General features: G+C 48.0%; 1 protein-coding gene across 5 annotated transcripts in view; it reads right to left on the bottom strand.

Moving 5' to 3' along the window:
- Positions 1 to 1,038: 1,038 nt before the first annotated feature.
- Positions 1,039 to 19,332, bottom strand: part of MORC2 (MORC family CW-type zinc finger 2) — a 39,519-nt gene continuing 21,225 nt past the window's right edge. The window contains exons 7-27 of one of the 5 annotated variants that reach the window (XM_034638738.1): positions 16,238 to 16,397; positions 16,010 to 16,121; positions 15,375 to 15,500; positions 14,684 to 14,763; positions 13,864 to 13,946; positions 13,229 to 13,314; positions 11,769 to 11,909; positions 11,532 to 11,686; positions 11,288 to 11,416; positions 10,656 to 10,761; positions 10,205 to 10,337; positions 8,898 to 8,972; positions 8,432 to 8,812; positions 7,721 to 7,852; positions 7,202 to 7,256; positions 6,651 to 6,792; positions 6,287 to 6,523; positions 6,103 to 6,196; positions 2,565 to 2,753; positions 2,379 to 2,471; positions 1,039 to 1,306 (exon numbers count right to left, since the gene is read on the bottom strand). In XM_034638738.1, the coding sequence (XP_034494629.1) occupies positions 1,238 to 1,306; positions 2,379 to 2,471; positions 2,565 to 2,753; positions 6,103 to 6,196; positions 6,287 to 6,523; positions 6,651 to 6,792; positions 7,202 to 7,256; positions 7,721 to 7,852; positions 8,432 to 8,812; positions 8,898 to 8,972; positions 10,205 to 10,337; positions 10,656 to 10,761; positions 11,288 to 11,416; positions 11,532 to 11,686; positions 11,769 to 11,909; positions 13,229 to 13,314; positions 13,864 to 13,946; positions 14,684 to 14,763; positions 15,375 to 15,500; positions 16,010 to 16,121; positions 16,238 to 16,397 (2,778 nt within the window). In that variant the 3' untranslated portion in view covers positions 1,039 to 1,237. The remainder of the gene's footprint in view (positions 1,307 to 2,378; positions 2,472 to 2,564; positions 2,754 to 6,102; positions 6,197 to 6,286; positions 6,524 to 6,650; positions 6,793 to 7,201; positions 7,257 to 7,720; positions 7,853 to 8,431; positions 8,813 to 8,897; positions 8,973 to 10,204; positions 10,338 to 10,655; positions 10,762 to 11,287; positions 11,417 to 11,531; positions 11,687 to 11,768; positions 11,910 to 13,228; positions 13,315 to 13,863; positions 13,947 to 14,683; positions 14,764 to 15,374; positions 15,501 to 16,009; positions 16,122 to 16,237; positions 16,398 to 19,332) is intronic. The other 4 variants (XM_034638739.1, XM_034638740.1, XM_034638741.1 and 1 more) reach the window with 4 other exon arrangements.

Below are 19,332 nucleotides of genomic sequence, written 5' to 3'. Positions count from 1 at the left end.
CCAGAAAGGTTTGAATCACAGACCAGTGGTACCAGGCCATAGTTCCTGTGCCTCTAGAAAAGCCAAAGTCCCCAAATAGGAGAGAGAAGAGAGCTGGGGGAAATCAAACCAGAATTTTTCCAATGACCACTAAAGAGAAACTAAGCAACTCTTGCCTTTGTCTTTGATCCTGAGAAGTCACCTGAGGGACAGAGCTGTGTGAGGCTGTGACCAGATGGGAGGGAAGGCATGGTGTGCTTCCCACAAAGCTGCCTCTGGAGTCCCTGTGGCTCAGTGACCCCCTCTCCTGTCTGGCCCAGAGGAGGGACCGGTGGGGCCAGGCAGAGGGGAAACAGTAAAAGCAGCAGGCTCTCCAGATCAGCCAGCACCATCTGAGGCAGTGTGCTCCCTCTGGACCCTGCCAAACCCACAGGCAGAGGTCTCTACCAGATCAAAACCAGGGGCTCTGTCATAAGGAGCTTTCTCAAAAAGAATCCTTTGGAATTCAAACATGCATTCAGTGTGTATCCCACTAGAGTCAGATCTACTATTGAACCTGATTTTAAGTTTTTTAGTTGGGAAACCTCGCTATCCATGGTTAACTGAGGAAACCACTGCCATGGGGAGAACGTGAATGGTGGATGGGGAGGTTGAATAGAAGGATCTTTCTTCCCCAAGCTGTTTGGATAATGCCACAGCCAAGATGACTGACAGCTGCTTGGGCCGACATTCATGTCCCTGACCTGAGAAGTGAGCTGCTCAGCACTGAGCCTCTATCCTGACCCACTGCCCCCAGGGGTCCCCCAGATCAGAGCCGCTAGGAGAAGCACCTCTCTGGAGGGCTCTTTCCCTCCCCCACCCCAGATTTCAACATTGTTCATCCTCTAGCAGAGACCAGCCCTGCCCCTGAAGCCTCTCCGACCTATGGATGACACTGGGTTTACCGCATCTTGAGGAGCCAGGAGCCAAGAGAAGGAGCTTGGCATCCTGGTTCTCTGTCCTTTGCCCAAGAGTCACCAAAAGAAAAATGTATGGTCTCACAGCAGGCGCAGCATCTTATTTCTTTTAAAAAATAAATATTTATAAACTTAGGGAGGAAGATTCAAAGAATCAGAGTATTTTTCCCTCCAAAAGCACAAATGCCTCATGTGAGTCAAACCAAGGCAAGTCCACCAACCCATGAACAAAACACCACCCCACCCCGCCCCAAGAACTCTGCCTTGAAGGGCAGAGAAGCTGATCTTTGTCTCTGAGCCCCTTAGTCCCCCTTGGTGATCAGGTCCTCGATGTAGGCATCCAGCTCATCATCTGTGTTGATGTCTATGTCCTGGAATAGAAGGGAGCAGTCAGCTAGGGGCCAGAAGGTGGCCGGGGGGTGGGGGACCTACCTCCCCATCCTTCTCACAGGCAAAGGAGCCTGAACCCAAAGTCCCCTCCTCTCCCCCCTCCTCCCTGGCTGTCAGGCCTATCCCATCTTGATCATTCTCCCCCTCCCCATCCTCTGTGCGCAGATGACGCCCAGATTTCTTGCTCCTGCCCTGCCTTTACCCCAGGTTGCCAGATGCCTTAGATGTGTTATAGACTTCTCAGACTCAGTATTCAGAACAGCCCAACTGCATCACCCCACCCCGGGCTGTGCCCATTTCAATACAGCCTACCACCTTCCCTCACCCAGGGGCTCAAGACAAACCAGAAGAATCACCTGTTTCCTTCCTCCCCCCAACTATTATAAAGCTGTCTTTCTCACGGTCACCATCCAATATTCAGGCCACCAAATCTCTCACTCCGGTAAGTGTGGGAACCTCCTCACCCAAGCCCTGGCTTCTAACTTCCACCCTACTCCAGGACTTCCTACAACCAACCAGGTTGCAAACAGGACTGTGCCACACCCCTCCAGGGATGGCCCACCTCACACACACCCTGGCTCTTCTATCACCCGCAACTCCCTGCCTTGGCCCTCAGGTCCTACTCTTCTCTCTGCCCAAAGCAGTCACATGCAATCTTGTGACTGATTCTACTCTCAGCTCAAATACCCGCTTCTCAATACCCTAGTAAAGTGGCCCCCCATGTTTTTTCCTTTTCTTGTATTTACTTCAGAGCACTTCCCGCTATCAAAAATTCTGTGTCCTTCACCAGACTGTTGGGCCTTGAGGGTAGGCACCTTATCTTGCCTATCTGGTTCACCCAGTATCCAAAGGACAGGCACAAAGCAAGTAAACAGTTTTCACTGCCTGGGTGAAGGACTAAGACCCTACAGGGGCACTCCCCAATTCTGGGCAACCCAATCCCAATCTGGGCGTCATCTGGAAAAGCAAGAACTTCTTTCTGTTTTATGGCTTGGAGGATTCTCAAACCAGATTGTAAATCATAAGATCTAAACAAGGGCAAAAATCTGATACCGTGGGTCTGGCTGGGATGAGGCCCAGGCAGCCGCACCACCTCCAGCCCTCCTGGTCAGGATGCTGTGCAGCCAGGGTTGGAACCACAGATTCCTGTGAGTGGGGAGAAGGGAGCAGGAGGTACCCAGGCCCCCCTCCCTGAGACACCAGGTGGTCCAGCTGCAATGAGAGGGCTGCCTGGCTCACCTCCTGCACCTTTTGCAGGAGCGCCACAATGTTGGTCCTCAGCTTCTGCAGCTTCTCCTCTGTCTCTCGGAGCTTTCTCTCAGAAGTGCGCAGGCTCTCCTCGGAGGCCTTGGCCCGTGAGTCGGCACGGCTCTGGTAGGAATGGCACAGATTCTGGAGCCCCACTTCATACTGCTTGAAGTACTCTTTCTGTAGAGAGGGAACCCAGAGGTGAGTGCATGGGCTTACAGGGGTCCGGGTCCCCAGGGTCCCTCTAGATCAGCACTAGTATCCCCACCCAACTGGCCCAGCACAAGGATGCTCAGTGTGAAGGGATGTCACACACAAGGGACAAGCGGGCTCTCTAGCTCCAGAGTGGAAAAACCTAACGCCCATCTCATGCGGCTGCCATGAGGAGGGAGGGAGGATCACCCAATGTGAAGCCCTCAGCCCTTGGCAGACAGCAAGCCATTAGTAAATGTGAGGGATAATTCTTCCATTCCAGTTGGCACAAAAAGGATGAGTCCTCCCAGCTCAATCACACCTTTCTAACTTCACCACAGTCCTCTCAGCAGCCCATTCCAAGTCACGCCCCACAATGTAAGAATCAAAAGTCCTCTTCCGGAAATACATCCAGATTTGTGTAGTATCCTTCTATAAGTAGCATCAGAGCTTTTACTATCTTTCCTGAGTACCTGAAACTTCCAAGATGTGGGGTAGTGATGGTAAACTAGCAGTTTCTCTACACATGACACTTTTCAAACTTTTAGAAGGTAGCAGAACACTTGCTTCAAAAATGTTACATGGACTCTAACTGTAAAAAAATTTGAGCAGTATCTATTTTCAAAGCTCAAATTTATCATTTACTCAAGTCATCAATGAGAATGATAACGCCATTTTGATGAAAATAAGTGGTTCTGGCCGACCACTGCTGTCTTATCAACTCATGGGTTTATATGCGTCTATAAAGATGTACAAGCTACCTGCATTGAGGAGCTCCTGTTTTTAAAAAGCATTACTGGCTTCTGACTGCTGTTTTTAAGAAGTGTTACTTGCAAGTACTTAACTGTCATTTACCTTACAATTTAGAGTAGCATCCTATTAAACTAAGATGGCAAGAGTATATTTTTTTATATAAAAAAAAATTATGTTAGCAACACCAAATAAGTATTCGAGCAGACTCCAAATTATTAAAACTCAGTATACGATGTCTTGAGTCTATGATGTTAGTTTTTTTAACTCTTTAAACTTTTTATTTTTTTATAGATTTGCATGGTTATATTACTTTTTAAAAAGAGATACATTTAAATCTAATATTTGCAGGACTCCTGAGGACTTTATGGAACTCCTAGTCCAGTATGATGGTGATGGCAAAAAGGATGATCTTTTACAGACTGATAAGAGCATAATGAACATTAGACTCTGTCTTTTGTGTCCCTGACATTTAAAAAATTAGTTTGAGTTATATTAGACATTACAGTCAGCAGACTATAGTTGATGCATTGGTGGTATACCTCGTTTTATAGACTATAGCTAATAGACTCTTTTAGGCTCAGATGCTCCTGGCTGTGTTTCTGGTCTGAGCAGCAAAGATCCCACTGCACTCAGGCTTTGCTCTGAGTTGGCAACAACTTAAGCCAAAACAACAGATCTGACTGACAAGAGGATGCCAGGCCACCCTAGCCATCCTTGGTTGTTGCTGGGATTTGCAGAGAGCACCTGCAACCTCAACAAGTCCAAGAGCTGAGGCACGGAGCTTTCTGGGGAAGCTACCATGAACTCTGCCATCCTTTAGCTTCCTCTACCTGCACCTGCCCGCTCATCTCATGGGGAAGCAAGGCAGCACTGGAAGAAGGGCAAGACCCTTGTCCTAAAGAAGTAGTACCTGGGTTCAAATCTGGGCTCTATCACAAAAGATTTTCACCTTACCCTCAGTTTCTTCAACTTTTTAAAAGTAGAATGGAGACTAAAAACCATATCTCTTCCTCTTTGGCAAACCATCAAGCACACAGCTGCCACACGAGGGCCCAACATCTTGAACATACTAGCCCTGCAGTTTCAATTCTAGTTCTATTCTCTAGAAACTCCTCCCTAGAAAACTTAAGCTATTCCAACCATAAAAATACTTATCCCACTCAATGAAGACAACTCCCAGATCCCATCTGCAGCCCTGGCCTTCCCACCCCTCCAAGTGCCCAGTTCCCAATCTCCACCTGCCCACTAGACATCACCAGAAATGTAGCTGCTGGTGCGTCCAGCCCAACACACACCACAATTCATCACTTCTCTTATCCTCACCCTGTTTTCTCTCCCAGTTAATAACTTTGTCATCATTTCCCACAGGCCTGAGACATAGAGAAGCACGTGGCCTCTGCCTCCTCCCCCATCACTTGCCCCCCAGTCAATAACCTCTGACATGGCCCTTTCACCCGCCAGTTCACTCCCACCACGCTGGCTCAAGTTCCTGTTCCCTCACCTCTGACCTTTCACACCTGGACCTGCCCCCTTGCTCCTGAATCTCCCATCCACCCATCCCACCCAAACACACTGCCACAAGAGGTATCCTCTTAGGGCAGGGTCAGCACACTAGAGCCCCAGGCCAAATCTGCCTACCACCTGTTTTTGTAAACAAAACTTTATTGGAGCACAGCCACATCCATTCCATTACAAACTGTCTACTGCAGCTTTCACGCTGTAATAATGGAGTTCAGTAGTTACCAGACTGTATAACCCACAAAGCTGAAAATATTTGCTAACTGGCCCTGTACAGAAAGTTTGTTGACTCCTGCCCTAGACCAGGTTCAGACTGACAACTCCCCCAGCTAAAAACTTTTTCTGCCTCTCCATTATGCCGAAGACCAGACATTCAAAACGTACCATACCCTGGCTCTCAGGCCCTCTTCCCTAAATGCTCACCACATAGCCTGCTGCCTTGACCTGGAAACTCATCCTTCTGACCCCCTGCTCACAAAGTCTCCCTGTCTCAAAGCTTCCCTGTCACTTACACAGGCACTTCAGACTGTTGCTCCCTCCCTCCCCAAGGGTGCCACAGCCCAACTACCTGCTTCCACAGCACTTATTGCGCTCAGTCTCATGTCCAACTACCTGGTAAAAATTCAGTCTCTACTGAATCATAAGTCACTTGGAGGCACGACTCTCTTCTGCTGCTCATTAAGAGGTCCAGCACAGGGCCTGTGCCACATCAGCATAATAACACCCAGTGCTTACTTCTAACACATCTCTTACTTCACTCTAAGAGTTAAGTTTTAGGCACTTTGAGCCTAAGTTCTTGACTGTTGCCGGGGACAAGTTTATGCCCTCTGCTGGGGTAGAGGAAAAAGGATATACTCATTGCAAAATCTCAAACCAGGGCTGTTGTCACTAAGTGAGGACTCAGACCCAGCATCTTATGGTAGGGTATGCTTGACTTGCGCACATCACAGTCATATCTAGCTACTGCGGGGGGCAGGGGGGGAGGACACAGCAAGAGCTGGCAATCACAAAAAGCACAAAGCTGAGGGGCCATATAGAGTAAAAATAAAGGTTAGGCCAAACTCACCAGAGGAAATGATATTAGCTCATCTGAATTCATAGCACTAAGCTCCTTCTTGGAGATGGGGAAACTTGGAGGCAGAAAATATCGTAAACAATTCCTAAAGAAAGAAGGTGGGAACAGAAATTCAGAATAGCAAGAAAAAGTGTGGAGAGCCACAGCTAGCCCCAGAATGGGAAGACAGATGTACCGGAGGATCTGGACGAGCAGGTCAATGGTCTCATGGTTGGTGCTCGGGGCAGTGGTGTCAGGCTCTATGCGGATGCAGTCGGAAGTAGAGGGCTCTGCCATGGCTACAGCCTGCTGGGCCACCACCACCTCCTCCTCCTCCTCCTCCTCCTCCCCGCCTTCCTGCTGTGTGTCTGGGCTCTGGTACTCCGGAGAAGGGGGCTTCATCAGCCGCACATCCTCACTGCCTTTCTCCACCCTAGGAGGCACACAGCACTTGTGTCATAAATGCCCCAGGCGCCCAGGATGGGCCACCTGCTGGAAGGCCAGGGACAGACCTCCCCCTGGATTGGCCAACTCCATCAGCTTCTGGAAAGGGGCGTTACCAGCGGTCTCTCGGAGTGGTGTCTGTGGGCACGTAGTCAAACTTCACCTTCCACCGCACCACATGTTTGCCCACCTCCACAGCTGTGACACGGCCTGTGTACCACTCCCTGTTCACACGCACCTCCACGTGCAACCCTTTATCTGAAAGAATGAGGATGGAGCGGGAGTCAGAAAATTAACAAAGTTCCCCACTCAGGACACCTTGAGAGGTGGTCCCAAGGGATTTGCAGGGACAAGAACCCCTAGATGCTTGTCCGTACTCTGCGAGGAACACGGAGCCCAGCCACCCTGGTCTCCTTTCCCATCTGCCATGAGGGTGCCAAAGAACAGAATGAGTGACTGCCAGAGGTGTAAGCCAAGAAATTTGTGCTAAAAATACACATAAGGGTGTGCTATCCAGAATTCTTCTCGGGATCAGACTTGGAACCATTGCTGCACAAGGGCCCAGAGCCAGGAAAGCCTTCAAGAGCCTTTAGAAATAGCAGTTGCTGGCTGAGGGGCCCCACTACCCATTTCCCCCACAGGCTGCCAGATACCTCCCCAAACTCACCTTTCTGAGCCCTCTTAAGGTCAGCTGGTTCCTCTTCCCCAGCACTGTCCGAGAGCTGTAAGGAGAACAGAGTCTGTTAGAGGCATCCCCAGTACGCCTGAAAAGCAGATTTTTACATGATTGGCAACCCAGGGTCATAAGCTGTCACCTCATGTTGTCTCATGTGGCCATTTAAATCTCCATGTCTCACCAAGAGCTGTTGTCTAAATCACTACCTTGAGTATCTACCCTTCTGCCACCTTTATAAACACAGTACGCAAAGGAAAGTCAGAGTCACAGGAAAGCAAAGGGTTTCAAGCCTCCCTGAGCTGTGTGTGACCTCCAGCCTGTGAGGAGAGCCAGAAGCCAGTCTCACTCAGAAGCCTACCTGGCACCATGTTTCTAAGTCCTCTGTGTTGACTAAAAGTCCTATAGAGATGAACTGGGTTTCCAGAAGGCTCAAATCACAAAACAGAAATGGAACTGGTGCAGACTGCAACCCTGGGGAAGGAAGTTCTAATCTCTCCTGGGACCACCTACCTCATTCAAGTCCTTCTTTTCCTCCTTCACTGCAAACTTGCCCCGCTTAGACCTCTCTTTCCTCCTCTCAGCCTCTTCCTCAGCTTCTTCTTCCTCAGAGACCCCAAGAGTCCGCTTGCGACCAGGAGTGGTCTACAGCGAGAGGAGAGGGAATGTGAGAAGGGGCTCTCTCAGCCCTTGAAGTGTAGGAAGGTTCCACCTGACCTAAAGGAGCTGTTCCAACTTGCATGCTTCTCAGTTCCCCCAGGGCTGAGCCCCCCAACATTACTCAGTATGCAGCAACCTCCTGATTCTTGTGCCCACAAGGAACTTTGCTCAAAGCTGTTGTAGGGGGAGCCTCTCAGTTTACTTCTCCCTTAACCTGCCTGACCAGCCAGCTGTGACCTCCCTGAGACATGCTGACCACTGCTGCAGTCCACCAAGGCTGCCAACCTACACTGACACCATGAAAACTGATGGGACAGGACAAAAAACTGATGGCAGACCAAAACTCGAAAGACAGCAGTGAAGAGCTCCCTGGACAGGAAACCAACTTGCTCTGTGCCCTGACCAAGTCCCCTTCAGCTACTGAGACTCCTCCTCAGGGACAACAGGAAGCTTTAGATTCAGTGATCTCCAGCGAAGCTCCCCCAGTATAGCTTTGACACAGCCTGATTCCATTCCTACACCACTAAAGGTAGACTTGGGGCTGGAAGAGAAAAAGCATCTCACTGGGGAGAGTTTAGTGGGTGGCTCTGGCTTCTTGACCACTGGAGTCTTGATGGCTCTGGGAGCAGGAACCTCCCGAGGGCTCCTGGAGTTGGGTAGCAGAGATGGTGACAGTGGCTGCACCACAGGGGTGGGCCGGGGCGCAGTCTTAACCGGCGTGTTAGTAGGCTTTCGGGGGGCCTCAGGTGGTTGCAACAGCCTGGATGTACTGGCCTCCTCCCGAGCTGCCAGGGCAGGAGGCTTTGGGGTACTGCTGATGACAGGAGCCTTTCGGGGCTGGCTGGCTGGCCTGGGAGCTTGCAGGGAAGGGGGTCTACTCGGGGCATTCTTGATCACAGCAGGTAAAGGAGGTGACCGAGGTCGCTGAGGTCTACGTGCAGGTTCCTAAAAGAGAACCGGAAACAGTGAGAACACCTATCCTAGCACAAGACACCTAAGGAAAAGTTCTTCCCCCACTCCTGGGCTTTACCTCAGTGGAAGGTCTGGTGGTCACTTCCAAAGGCAATTTCTTCAGGTCAGCTTGGGAGCGGATAGGTGTGGTTTTCTGCACAGCAAACATGATGATGAGGTTGTCTGCATATTTTGGTATATTCAAGCAAACTCTTTGGATCCCTACTATGTGTATGGGACAGTGGGCATAGTAAAAAAAAAAAAACAAACCTAGGCCACAGTCCTACTATTCTAAGACTCCCATTCTCACTGGGGAGACAAAAAATAGACACTAAATCATCAGCAAACTACAGGATACTACGTGATTAATCTAGCAATTAAGAAACCAGGAAGAAGCATCAATAGACTAAATTCCTATAAAAAGCCAGAGAAGGTAGGAAAAGGTCAGAAAGGACAAGTGGGATTCAGTTGAAAGGGAGGCAGGCCTAAGACATCCAGGTTAGTGTAAACATCTGCAGACACAGAAGCCAGAAAAGAAAAAGCTTTTTATAATAAAAATGATAAAGGGTTAATACTGTAACTATACCTCAAAAACCTGACAAATCAATTATGAAGAAAATGAGAATAAGCTATCCTGAAAGAAACATGAATAAAAAAATTGTCCAATTTAAAAATACAAAATTCAAATTAGAAGATGTGTATCTTTACCTGTCGAATTTGCAAAAAAAATACTTTAAATGTACTGCTTGTAAAAAACAGAAATTAGTACATCTTCTGGAGAATAACCTGGAAGTGGTTTTAAAAAGCCATAAAATTTTACAAGCCCTTTTACTCTTCCAAATTCACTTCTGGAAAATTATCCCAAGAAAAGTATGCAATAAAAAGAGTGTGTGTCATGATACGTGATTTCCGTATTTTTATTTTAAAAATACATATTTATATGTACATAGGCAGTCATAAAAAAGTTAGAAGGATATGGGGCGCCTGGGTGGCACAGCAGTTAAGCGTCTGCCTTCGGCTGAGGGCGTGATCCTGGCGTTATGGGATCGAGCCCCACATCAGGCTCCTCCGCTAGGAGCCTGCTTCTTCCTCTCCCACTCCCCCTGCTTGTGTTCCCTCTCTCGCTGGCTGTCTCTATCTCTGTCGAATAAATAAATAAAAATCTTTAAAAAAAAAAAAAAGTTAGAAGGATATGTTAGTTAATGGTGGTTACCTCTCTGGTAGGATACTTATTTTCTGACCACGTAGGAATACACAGACAAAATAGTTTGATTTTTTAAAATCATCATCATTGGTGTACTCAAGAACCAGGGAGTCACTGAGGGTTCCTGTTCCCATCCCAGACAGACGTGAGCTGTCTCTGTCCACTGCCCATGACCCAGGCACCTGCAGGGCTTCTAGTTTTTCCTGCTGTTGGCGAATTTTCTCTGTCAGCTGCTTCTGCTTCTCTTCTTGTGTCTTCAGGTCCTTTCTGAATGTCCCCAGGGGAACCTTCTGCTTCTGTTCAGAAGCCTCACATCTGTAGAAAGAGGGTGTTAGGGAGGTTGTGGCAAAACAGGGCCCTAAGCAGGACAAGGTTCCTCCTCTTCAGCCAACCCAGGCTGTCTCTCGCCACAGCAACCACCTCAGGGTTCCCAAATGTACACAATTAATACTCACTGCAGGACAGACATCTATTCTTATTTCCAAGGCACTTATTATTTGCAGCAAGACAGAGATGTGAGGATATCAGCACTGACCTCAAGGTGCACAGCAAGTTACTTACCCAAAGGGTAGGGAGAATACAGTGGGGGAAAGAGGAGATACCCACAATCTCCTTATTAGGGCAAGTGCTCACCGGTCCTGCTCAGGATCAGGGTTCATGGAGCAAACCCAGGTGTCAGGGTAATCTTTTTCCACAGAACTCAGCTGGAAGGGGAGGGTTCGCCACTTCAGACACAAATCTGTGACACAGAAAACACCCCCACAAACATCAGCCATGCCCCATAACAATATCTTTAGTAAGCAGGTTCCTCCTAACCAAGCCCAAGGCAAAGATGCCCCCAACTTTTTGTGCAAAGATCTTTACTCTGGCTACAATTCTGCCTTCCTTGCAGAATAGTAATTCTTCTCAGGGACAGTGATTCCAGCAAGAATAGACACTTTACACTGTGGACTTTCAATGTTCCCAGCCCCTCTCCTTCCTCCAACAGGAACCTGGCTCAATCATCACTCACACCATTAACAATGTGGTACCAAACCAAGTGGGGCCTGGCAGGTTAGACACCTTCTGCCTCATTCAGGAGGGACAGGTGGGACCTGACACAGCCCCAAGGCTGAGCTCCTAGGGCCATCACCAAACAGACTCATCCCCAGTGGGACCCAAAGTCCATGAAAGTCAGTCAAGTCAGGAGGCCAGCAAGGGGACAGAGAGAAGAGGGTCATGGATTATGGTGAAGAGTCAGGAGGTGGTTCCAACCACCAGCTCACCACACTGGATTGTGGTTGGGATTTCCATAGCTCTCCGGCGCTTGTAACGTAGCTCACTGGATGGGGGCTGGTTCCAGTTGGCAGAGAGGTAGCCAAACTCGTCCCAGAACTTGATGATTCCCCTCTGGGCTGGAAAGGAAACACCCACATATCATACTAGGAGCCAGCCTCTCGCTCTTCCTAAATTTATACCCTTGGGCACTAAGGGTAGCCTAAGGTTGGAAGTGAACAGAAAGGGAATTACCAATGGCAATGTCCTTCCAGTACTGTGCCAGGTGCTCCCCCATCGCCCGCAGCAGGTGCCGGTACTCCTTGGCATCAGCAAAGTCCTGCTTGTTGTGTGTAGGTTCCAGGACCAGGTAGGGCACATCAACAACCCCGACAACCCCACCACATGCCCTGCAGGGAGAAGGAACCACAGCTCCGTCACTCCACTGGCCCACTGCCTTGGGCTGAAAAGCTCTCCTTGGGCAATACTCACATGCCCCCTTCTAGCTGTGGGCCCACTTTCTCATACATCTTGATCAGGCGGCTACAGTTATATATGAACATGCCATCCAGGTCCCGATGTTCAATGTTGACCCCAAAAACAAAATTCAGTTCCTTAGGTTCTTTAAGTGCTCTGAGAAGACACAAGATAAACTTAAGCAGATCAACCCATTAACACACAAACACCAAGGTCTTTAAGATATGTTAGCTTAAGCTTAAACCTGACACGTGTTAACAAATGTTTTTGCATTTCCGATCAGTGTGTAACCCGTCAGATTTGGTAGGGTACTGTGCAGTGACTGTAAGCATCCTTAACTAAAAGTATGTGACTGTTGCTGGTTTCTGGTAACAGAACAGGGATGTTAAGGTTTAAGTATGAATGGGATACTGTGAAGCTGCTGCAGATCTCTGTGAAGACAATTACATAGTGGACTAAACACAAGGTCATATGTACTCCACTAATGTGACAGTCATTTATTTTAAAAAGGTAAAAATTCACTAGAACGATGAACATGTATGTGAGAGAACAGATCCTCATGTGATAAGTAACAAAATCATGGAGCTGAGAAGCAGATGGATGAGCAGTGCACTGACTCAGAAGAATCTGGGAACCTATGCCTGTGACAGGAAGGCCAACCCAGGAATTCAACGTCTGAAGCCCTGAGAAGCTCCAGACATAAGGTGGAACATGGAGATAATCTAATGAGCCAGGACAATCGCCCATTCTAGATGAAAAAGGTCCAAAACTCAAACTACAGCATTGCTCCACATTTGTAACCAGGAATAAAATATAAAGAGTAGACATTACCAGACGGTACTAATGAAAGGGAGTTTTAAAATATTTCTAAAAATGGTCTGTTTTACAAGTTTTATACAATGAGTATTTTATGTATCCTTTAAATGAAAAGGAGAAAAAGAAGAGAAAAAAGAAAGGAGAGAGAGGAAAAAAAAGGAAGAAAGGGAGGGAGAGAAGAAAGAACAGGCATCGTCAGGAAGGAAGGTCTGGTGTCCTATTCCAGGGATTGACCCCCCCTCCCCCTTTTCCTAGCTTAGGAAAAAACCTGCAATGGGCATTTGACAAGCATTTGGGATCATGTCAGTGGCTCTCTCAAAACAATCTTTGTGATAGAATAGCAACCTCACACAGTGGGGAGGGATTCCTCAAGCTCTTTAATTATCAATAATGAGTACAAAAGCTACATAATTTTAAAAACCAAACACCAGGGACGCCTGGGTGGCTCAGTTGGTTAAGCGGCTGCCTTCATCTCAGGTCATGAGCCCAGGGTCCTGGGATCGAGTCCCGCATCAGGCTCCTTGCTCAGGGGGTAGCCTGCTTCTCCCTCTGCCTGCTGCTCCCCCTGCTTGTGCACACTCGTGTTCTCTCTGACAAATAAATAAATAATCTTTAAAAAAAACACACAAACACACACAAAAGGCAGCCCCAGCACTCACCGCTGCTTGGCCTCCTTGATCCGTTTCTTGACATCAGCTTCTCTGCGCAGAGTAATGGCTGTGTTCTGGACCTGCCGCAACATCACCTGGAAACGTATGTTGGCACCAAGTGAGGGGAGGAGGTGCTCTGGGCTGCAGCAGGCAATATTATAACAAACATCTGAAACGTCTCACTTTAAATCACATGGATTCAGAACATTTAGAGATTTACTTCTTTTCTACAGAAAATGGCCTTGATGGGGACAAACACAAAAGCTGTGCTTTACCTGACCAGGCTGAAATGAAGGAGGAAACACCCCCAACTGAAATAATAGCATCAAAGAGGGGTAGAGAACTGCTCAGACCCCTTCACTACTGTGTGTGACCTGGGGCAAGTGACCATCTTCACTTCAATCTCCCTTTCTATAAACTGACAATACTAACAGTGGCCACTCCGTATGGTTGTTAGAATGTTGAAATGATTAGCCAAGATCCCGCCACACAGTATGTTCAATAGTGATTATGGAAACATCTTTATATCCATTTTGCAGCTTTAGGGCAGGGAGTTCATGACTAGCCTGGGCCTGAGCCAGGCCAGCTCTGGGATCCTAATGCCAGAAATGGTAGACAACAGCTGCTCAGATCTGGGGCCTCACCCTGGAGTCCCGTGTAAGGTCTCCACCTAGTCGAACTTCTAAGGTCCGAGCTTTGCTCTCTGCCTCCCGTGCCTTCTCCTCAGCTGAAATCCAGAAGAAACCATGATTAAGGAATACAAAGATTCAAAAACTTTTAGTCATCCCTCCTGAATCCCAGAGTTAGTACCCGCTGGGCAGGATGTCGTACACTGTCAAGGAACAGGAGAGCTGGGAGGGCAACTTCCAACCCCCCTACCTGGAATGCAGAGTCAGTACAAAAAAGGAAAATCCTTTTGTTTGGAGGCCCCAAACAAAACAGGCAATATTTATACTTGAGACATGTTTTTTAAACTTTCCAAATGAACCAGAACAGGTCAAAAACTGCCTGAGGGAACCAGAGTTACATCCCCAGCAGGAGCTGGAAGTTACCAAAGTCCTCAGCCAATCACTCTCCATCAAGCAGCCAAGAAGCCCCATCAGCATGTGAGACCTTGAGATTTTTGCCCTGAAGTCAGGAAAAACAATTTCACAAGTATTTGGGCCAAAGGAAAGTGTGAGATTCTTCACTCTGGGCAAGCCAAGGAATTGACACGGTTTAGGTTAAATCCCTATAAATGGCTGATGAAGAGAAAGTACAGTCTGGGGAGAAAAAATGCTGAGAGGATTGGCATACAGGGGGAGGGGTGCAAGAGGAACTAGACCAGTGGTTCAGGAGAACAGCCTGCCCCTGGATGCTAGACAGAGCTTTTTTTGGATCCTGCTTTGGCCACAAGTATCCCCCAGACAACCCCAACCTGATCCCCGCCCCCCGCTCCTGCCCAGGGAGGGGGGTGCACATTACCAATCCGTGCTACATGCTCAGCTTTCTTCACCTCCTGCTCTGCACGAGTCTTGAAACGGCTTGATGTGTACTTGTACATCCTGGACAGGGGAAAAAGCAACCTGAAGACCCAAGGAGCAGCATGGTAGGGCAGCAACCTGAGCAACTCAGGAAGCACCCTGCCTTCCTGCCTCCTTCCAAGCTACACTGTACTCATGAATGAGTCAAAAACAAACTTATTTTAGCAAAATACTCAATTCCTTATTCCACTTGCCCCTTGCTCCATCTTTGATAAGCAACCCCACTACTCACCAGGTATGTCAATAACCCCACAGCAGAAACAAATCTCAGCAACTGGCCAGGGCCTTTGCTCTCTCCTGTGTAGTGTCTAAAGGCCCGTTGGCCCTGAAGCTGAGAGGCTCAGACAGTTCACTGTGCCAGGCAGGGCACCCTCCACGTCACAGAAGGCACTCATACTCAAAAAGCTTCACCAGCCAACTTGCACAGCTCATCAGCCATCTGTGTCCCTCCCTCAGGACTTAGAAGTTTCCATGCAGTAAATCCCAAGTAGCTTAGAGGCCTAAATGCAGTCAACACTGTCAGAGCCTCTTATCATCACTCCTAGCATCACTCCAACAATGCCCCCAAGAAATACAGCCACGGCCCCATCCTCAGCTCAAGGAACAGCAGACCAGGATGGGCAGGCCCCTACCTGGGCTTATATAGGCAGCAGGAGAGCCTCTTGGTCTGCACCTTGTGCCCGTGGATGAAGATTCGCATCCGGGGATCAATATAGAGCACAGCAGCATAGGCACGGAAAGAGCGACGCTCTGGCTTCCTAGAGGTGGCAGAAATGGAGGAGTGCTAGCATCCACCCCACAACCAGCTTGACCAAAGATATGGCAGGACAGCCTCTCTGCAGACTCTCCACCTAAACATCTCGGCTTTTCTCACCACCCTGAAGGGCTAACTCCTCGGTGTGGCCAGCATACCCCTCACATCCCCAGCACAGGCACTCCACAGACACAGGACACAGCCCTACCAATGGCCCCACCAGAGACTCAGCAAATCCTCTCCGGTCTCTAGGCTTAGTTTCCAAATCAAGGAGTCAGGGCAAAGGATCATTACTTTTTTCTTCTGGCTTAGCTGAGGAGCTGCTGTCCTATTCGTCCTTCTGCTCGTGGTAGGAAAACACGGAGTACTCAGCTTTATCAACTCCAATACTGGGAAATTCAGGGAATGAGCTTCCCACACCCCCATGCTTCGTTAAGTCACCTCCTAAGCTTTCTCTCCCTGAGAAAATGAACACTATTTCCAAGCCTTCCCTCCCTTCCCAGTCACACTCACGTGCCCTCCGGGGAAGTCTCTGCCATCTGGATGTCTCTTGGATTTGAGATTATGTCTAACTCTGGCTCTCCGTTATCCATCAGTTTAAGGTTGAAGATGATCACCAGTGTTCCTGGGAAACAAATTCTCCTTTTGTCCTGCCAGCTGCCACCTGCCCATCCCCACACGACTCACACACGGCTCTGGAGATCCTGGATTCTAGGGGCTGTAGGCTCAAAGCCTACTTACCACTGTCCCCAGGAATCTTCATGAACTGAGTCATAACTTCCTCTTCATTGTGGAAGGGAGAATACTTGTAGATGAGTTCTGTCTCGATGGCAAACTTCTCCACGTTGTCTGTGACAGGTTCCCGGGTCTGAGCATTCCAGGTGGGCAATGGGACTATCACCTTTGGAGAAAGCACGGGCAGACACTTTGAGGGAGGACCCAAAATAGCCTTCCCCCAAGATGTGCATCTATTTTGTCCCTCTCCACAGTGGCTCCACACTGCCCCAGAGGTGAGGTCCAAGCTTTGCTGCCTAACACCAGAGGCTCTGGGGCTTCTGCCCTTCCCAAGACTCAGACTCACAGCACTAGGTCCTCTGGGATATGCTGATTCATCCCGTGGGGTCTTTGCATGCATCCCTGTTTGGGATGGCCCTGGCCATTCTCCTAATTTGGTATTAATTCTACTCTTTCTACTATTGAAAAGACATCTGTACTTATCTAGTGAATCTGAAGATACATATAAACATACAACTCAGCAATTCGACTCCCAGGTTCTGGGAGTGTCTCCTGCACATATATACCAGCAAACATGTAAGAGTAACACAAATATCCAATACAGAATGGATAAATTATACTATCATGTATTTATACAATAGAATAGTGTGTAGTAATGACAATGAACGAACTAACAGCTATTAGCATCAACATGGATGGATCTCAAAAACAGCGTTATGTGACAGACGCCTGGGTGGCTCAGCTGGTTAAGTGTCCAACTCTTGATTTTGGCTCAGGTCATGATCGCAGGGTCGTGAGATCAAGCCCCATGTTGGGCTCTATGCTGGGCATGGAGCCTGCCTGAGATTCTTTCTCTCCCTCTGCCCCTCCCCCTACTAAAACAAAACAACAAAAAAAATGTTACCTGAAAAGGCAAAATAAAAGGAAAAAAACAATCTTATAGTATGAGCCCACTTATATAAACGTCATAAAATAGACAAAACAACTATTATTCAAGAATGCATATACAACACAGGTGGCAGAACTATAAAGAGAAACAAGGAAATAATAATTACAAAAATTACCTGAAGGCGGTTCCTTCAGAGGTGCAATAAGGAATAGAACTAGTGAGGGGACACACTGAGGGCTTCTAGTATCAGTCTATTATGGCAGCTACCTAGGTGCTCACTTTATAATTACTCTCTCAACTCTGTTTTTAATACACTATTCCATATTATGGAATTTGATCTAATATTTTTAAAATTCCTACTTTTATCAATTGTACCTCAATAAAACTGGGGGCAAAAATCCTACTCTTTCTTCTAAAACCCTACCCTCAAGTGCCACACGCATAGGCTTAGATGTGCTCCTCTCCCAGCCAGCAGCCCAGAAGCCCTGTGGACAGCTGACTGCTTGATTCCCTCTGTAAAGCAAACCAGTCCAGGCACCTCAAAGGTTCAAATCAAATGGCTCACCCTGAGAAAAAAGAGATTCTGTATTTTAACAAGTGCTGGGGTGATAAACTGTTAAGGGTTCTGAGACATTTTACTGGTTTCTAAGAAGCTTTATGCCTAATGGTATTCATCCCTAGAGCTGGTTTGGACACATTCCTACCCAGTAGAAAATGATCTTGTTTTGAAATCTTGGCTGAGTTTGCACTAGAGTACAATCCAAAATAGTGACCTTCTAGCACCAAGTAAGGAAAAAATTTCAACCTAGCTTTTTAACCCAGGGAACTGAGTTCGATTTGTATTCTGTGAATCTATACCTGGTCCTGCAACCCCCATTCTTCACAGCAGCCCCACGTGACAACAGCATTACTTTAAACAGCATACACTTCCACTGGCACCTGTCATGGCCATCAGGACACTTCTTTAATTTCAATGTCACCACTCTCCTGGTTTTCCTCCTACCCATCTGGTCACTCCTGTCTCTTCCGCCGGCCTTCTCCTCTCCCAGGAGGACAGCATCCTTGAGATCCCAGGTCCTCTTCTCAATCTGCACACTCCTTTAGGTGAGCTCATCTGCTACCAAGAATCCCAGAGCCCAGGCCGCCCCCCAAGCTCACAACCCAGACTTAACTTTCCATGTCCAGGAGAACTCACACTCTTCACCAAAGAGCAGGATGCCCCTCTCTTTCATTCTTCACCAGCTCCAAACAGCCCACATCATGCCCCAGCTGCCATACCAGAACCTGCATCATTCATGACCCTCCTTCCCCTTTCCCCTCTCCACTAATTAAACACCAGATTTGTGGGCCCCACATGTTAAAGAACCTCCCTGCTGCAATCCTGCCAGGCTACACACAGCTAAGGAATCTCAACTAGTCTACTCCAAAACCTATCTTTTCAATCCAATCACCACACAATAACCAAACTGATTTTTTTGAGAGAGAGAGAGAGTGCAAGCAGGGAGGGGGAAAGGGAGAGAAAGAATCTAAAGCAGGCTCTGCACTGGACATAGCCCAATGCGAGGCTCAATCTCACAACCCTGAAATCATGAACTGAGGTGAAATCAAGAGTCAGATCCTTAACTGACTGAGCCACCCAGGCGCCCCACCAAACTGATCTTTTTAAAAGGGAATCTGATACTTGCTTAAATTCTCTTTGAAGGCTGGTATTAGTAAAGTCCTATATTCACCAAGGCCCTGAGGTCAAGCCTGACCTAGCCCTCCGTGCTCTCCAGCAGCCACTACCTTTCTTCAGGCAGCCCCTCTGCCATGTCCCTTCCCACAGCAGCCCTCAGGGTCTTAGACTATTTCCGTGGACTTGACCACCCTCCTCCCATTACCCACAGTCCATCAGGAAACATTCCTGAAAACCACAGCCTGGGCAAAAGTTCTCTTGCCCTACCTTCTCCCAGGAGCCTGTTCTTTCCACGTCCCTCACTACATGTATGATCGATGAACTGACACAGTGCACCAAAAAGGCAAACAAATCCACTGGCTTGCCAAGTGAAGGTGATGGAAAAAGACAGCCTTTCATTCCCACCATGAACAAATCTGCTGTGATTTAAGCACATCTAAATAGGGTCAGCACAAACTTAATCACAGCTAACCAAGACAGATTAATCAGACTGAAACCCTGACTAAATTCACCTATCTGGGGATTTCTCTCCAGACA

This window comes from Ailuropoda melanoleuca, chromosome 12 (genome assembly GCF_002007445.2).
Source record: "Ailuropoda melanoleuca isolate Jingjing chromosome 12, ASM200744v2, whole genome shotgun sequence".
NCBI lineage: Eukaryota > Metazoa > Chordata > Mammalia > Carnivora > Ursidae > Ailuropoda > Ailuropoda melanoleuca.
The sequence above is the reverse complement of the archived record's forward strand: the minus strand, read 5'-3'. Positions and strand labels throughout refer to the sequence as shown.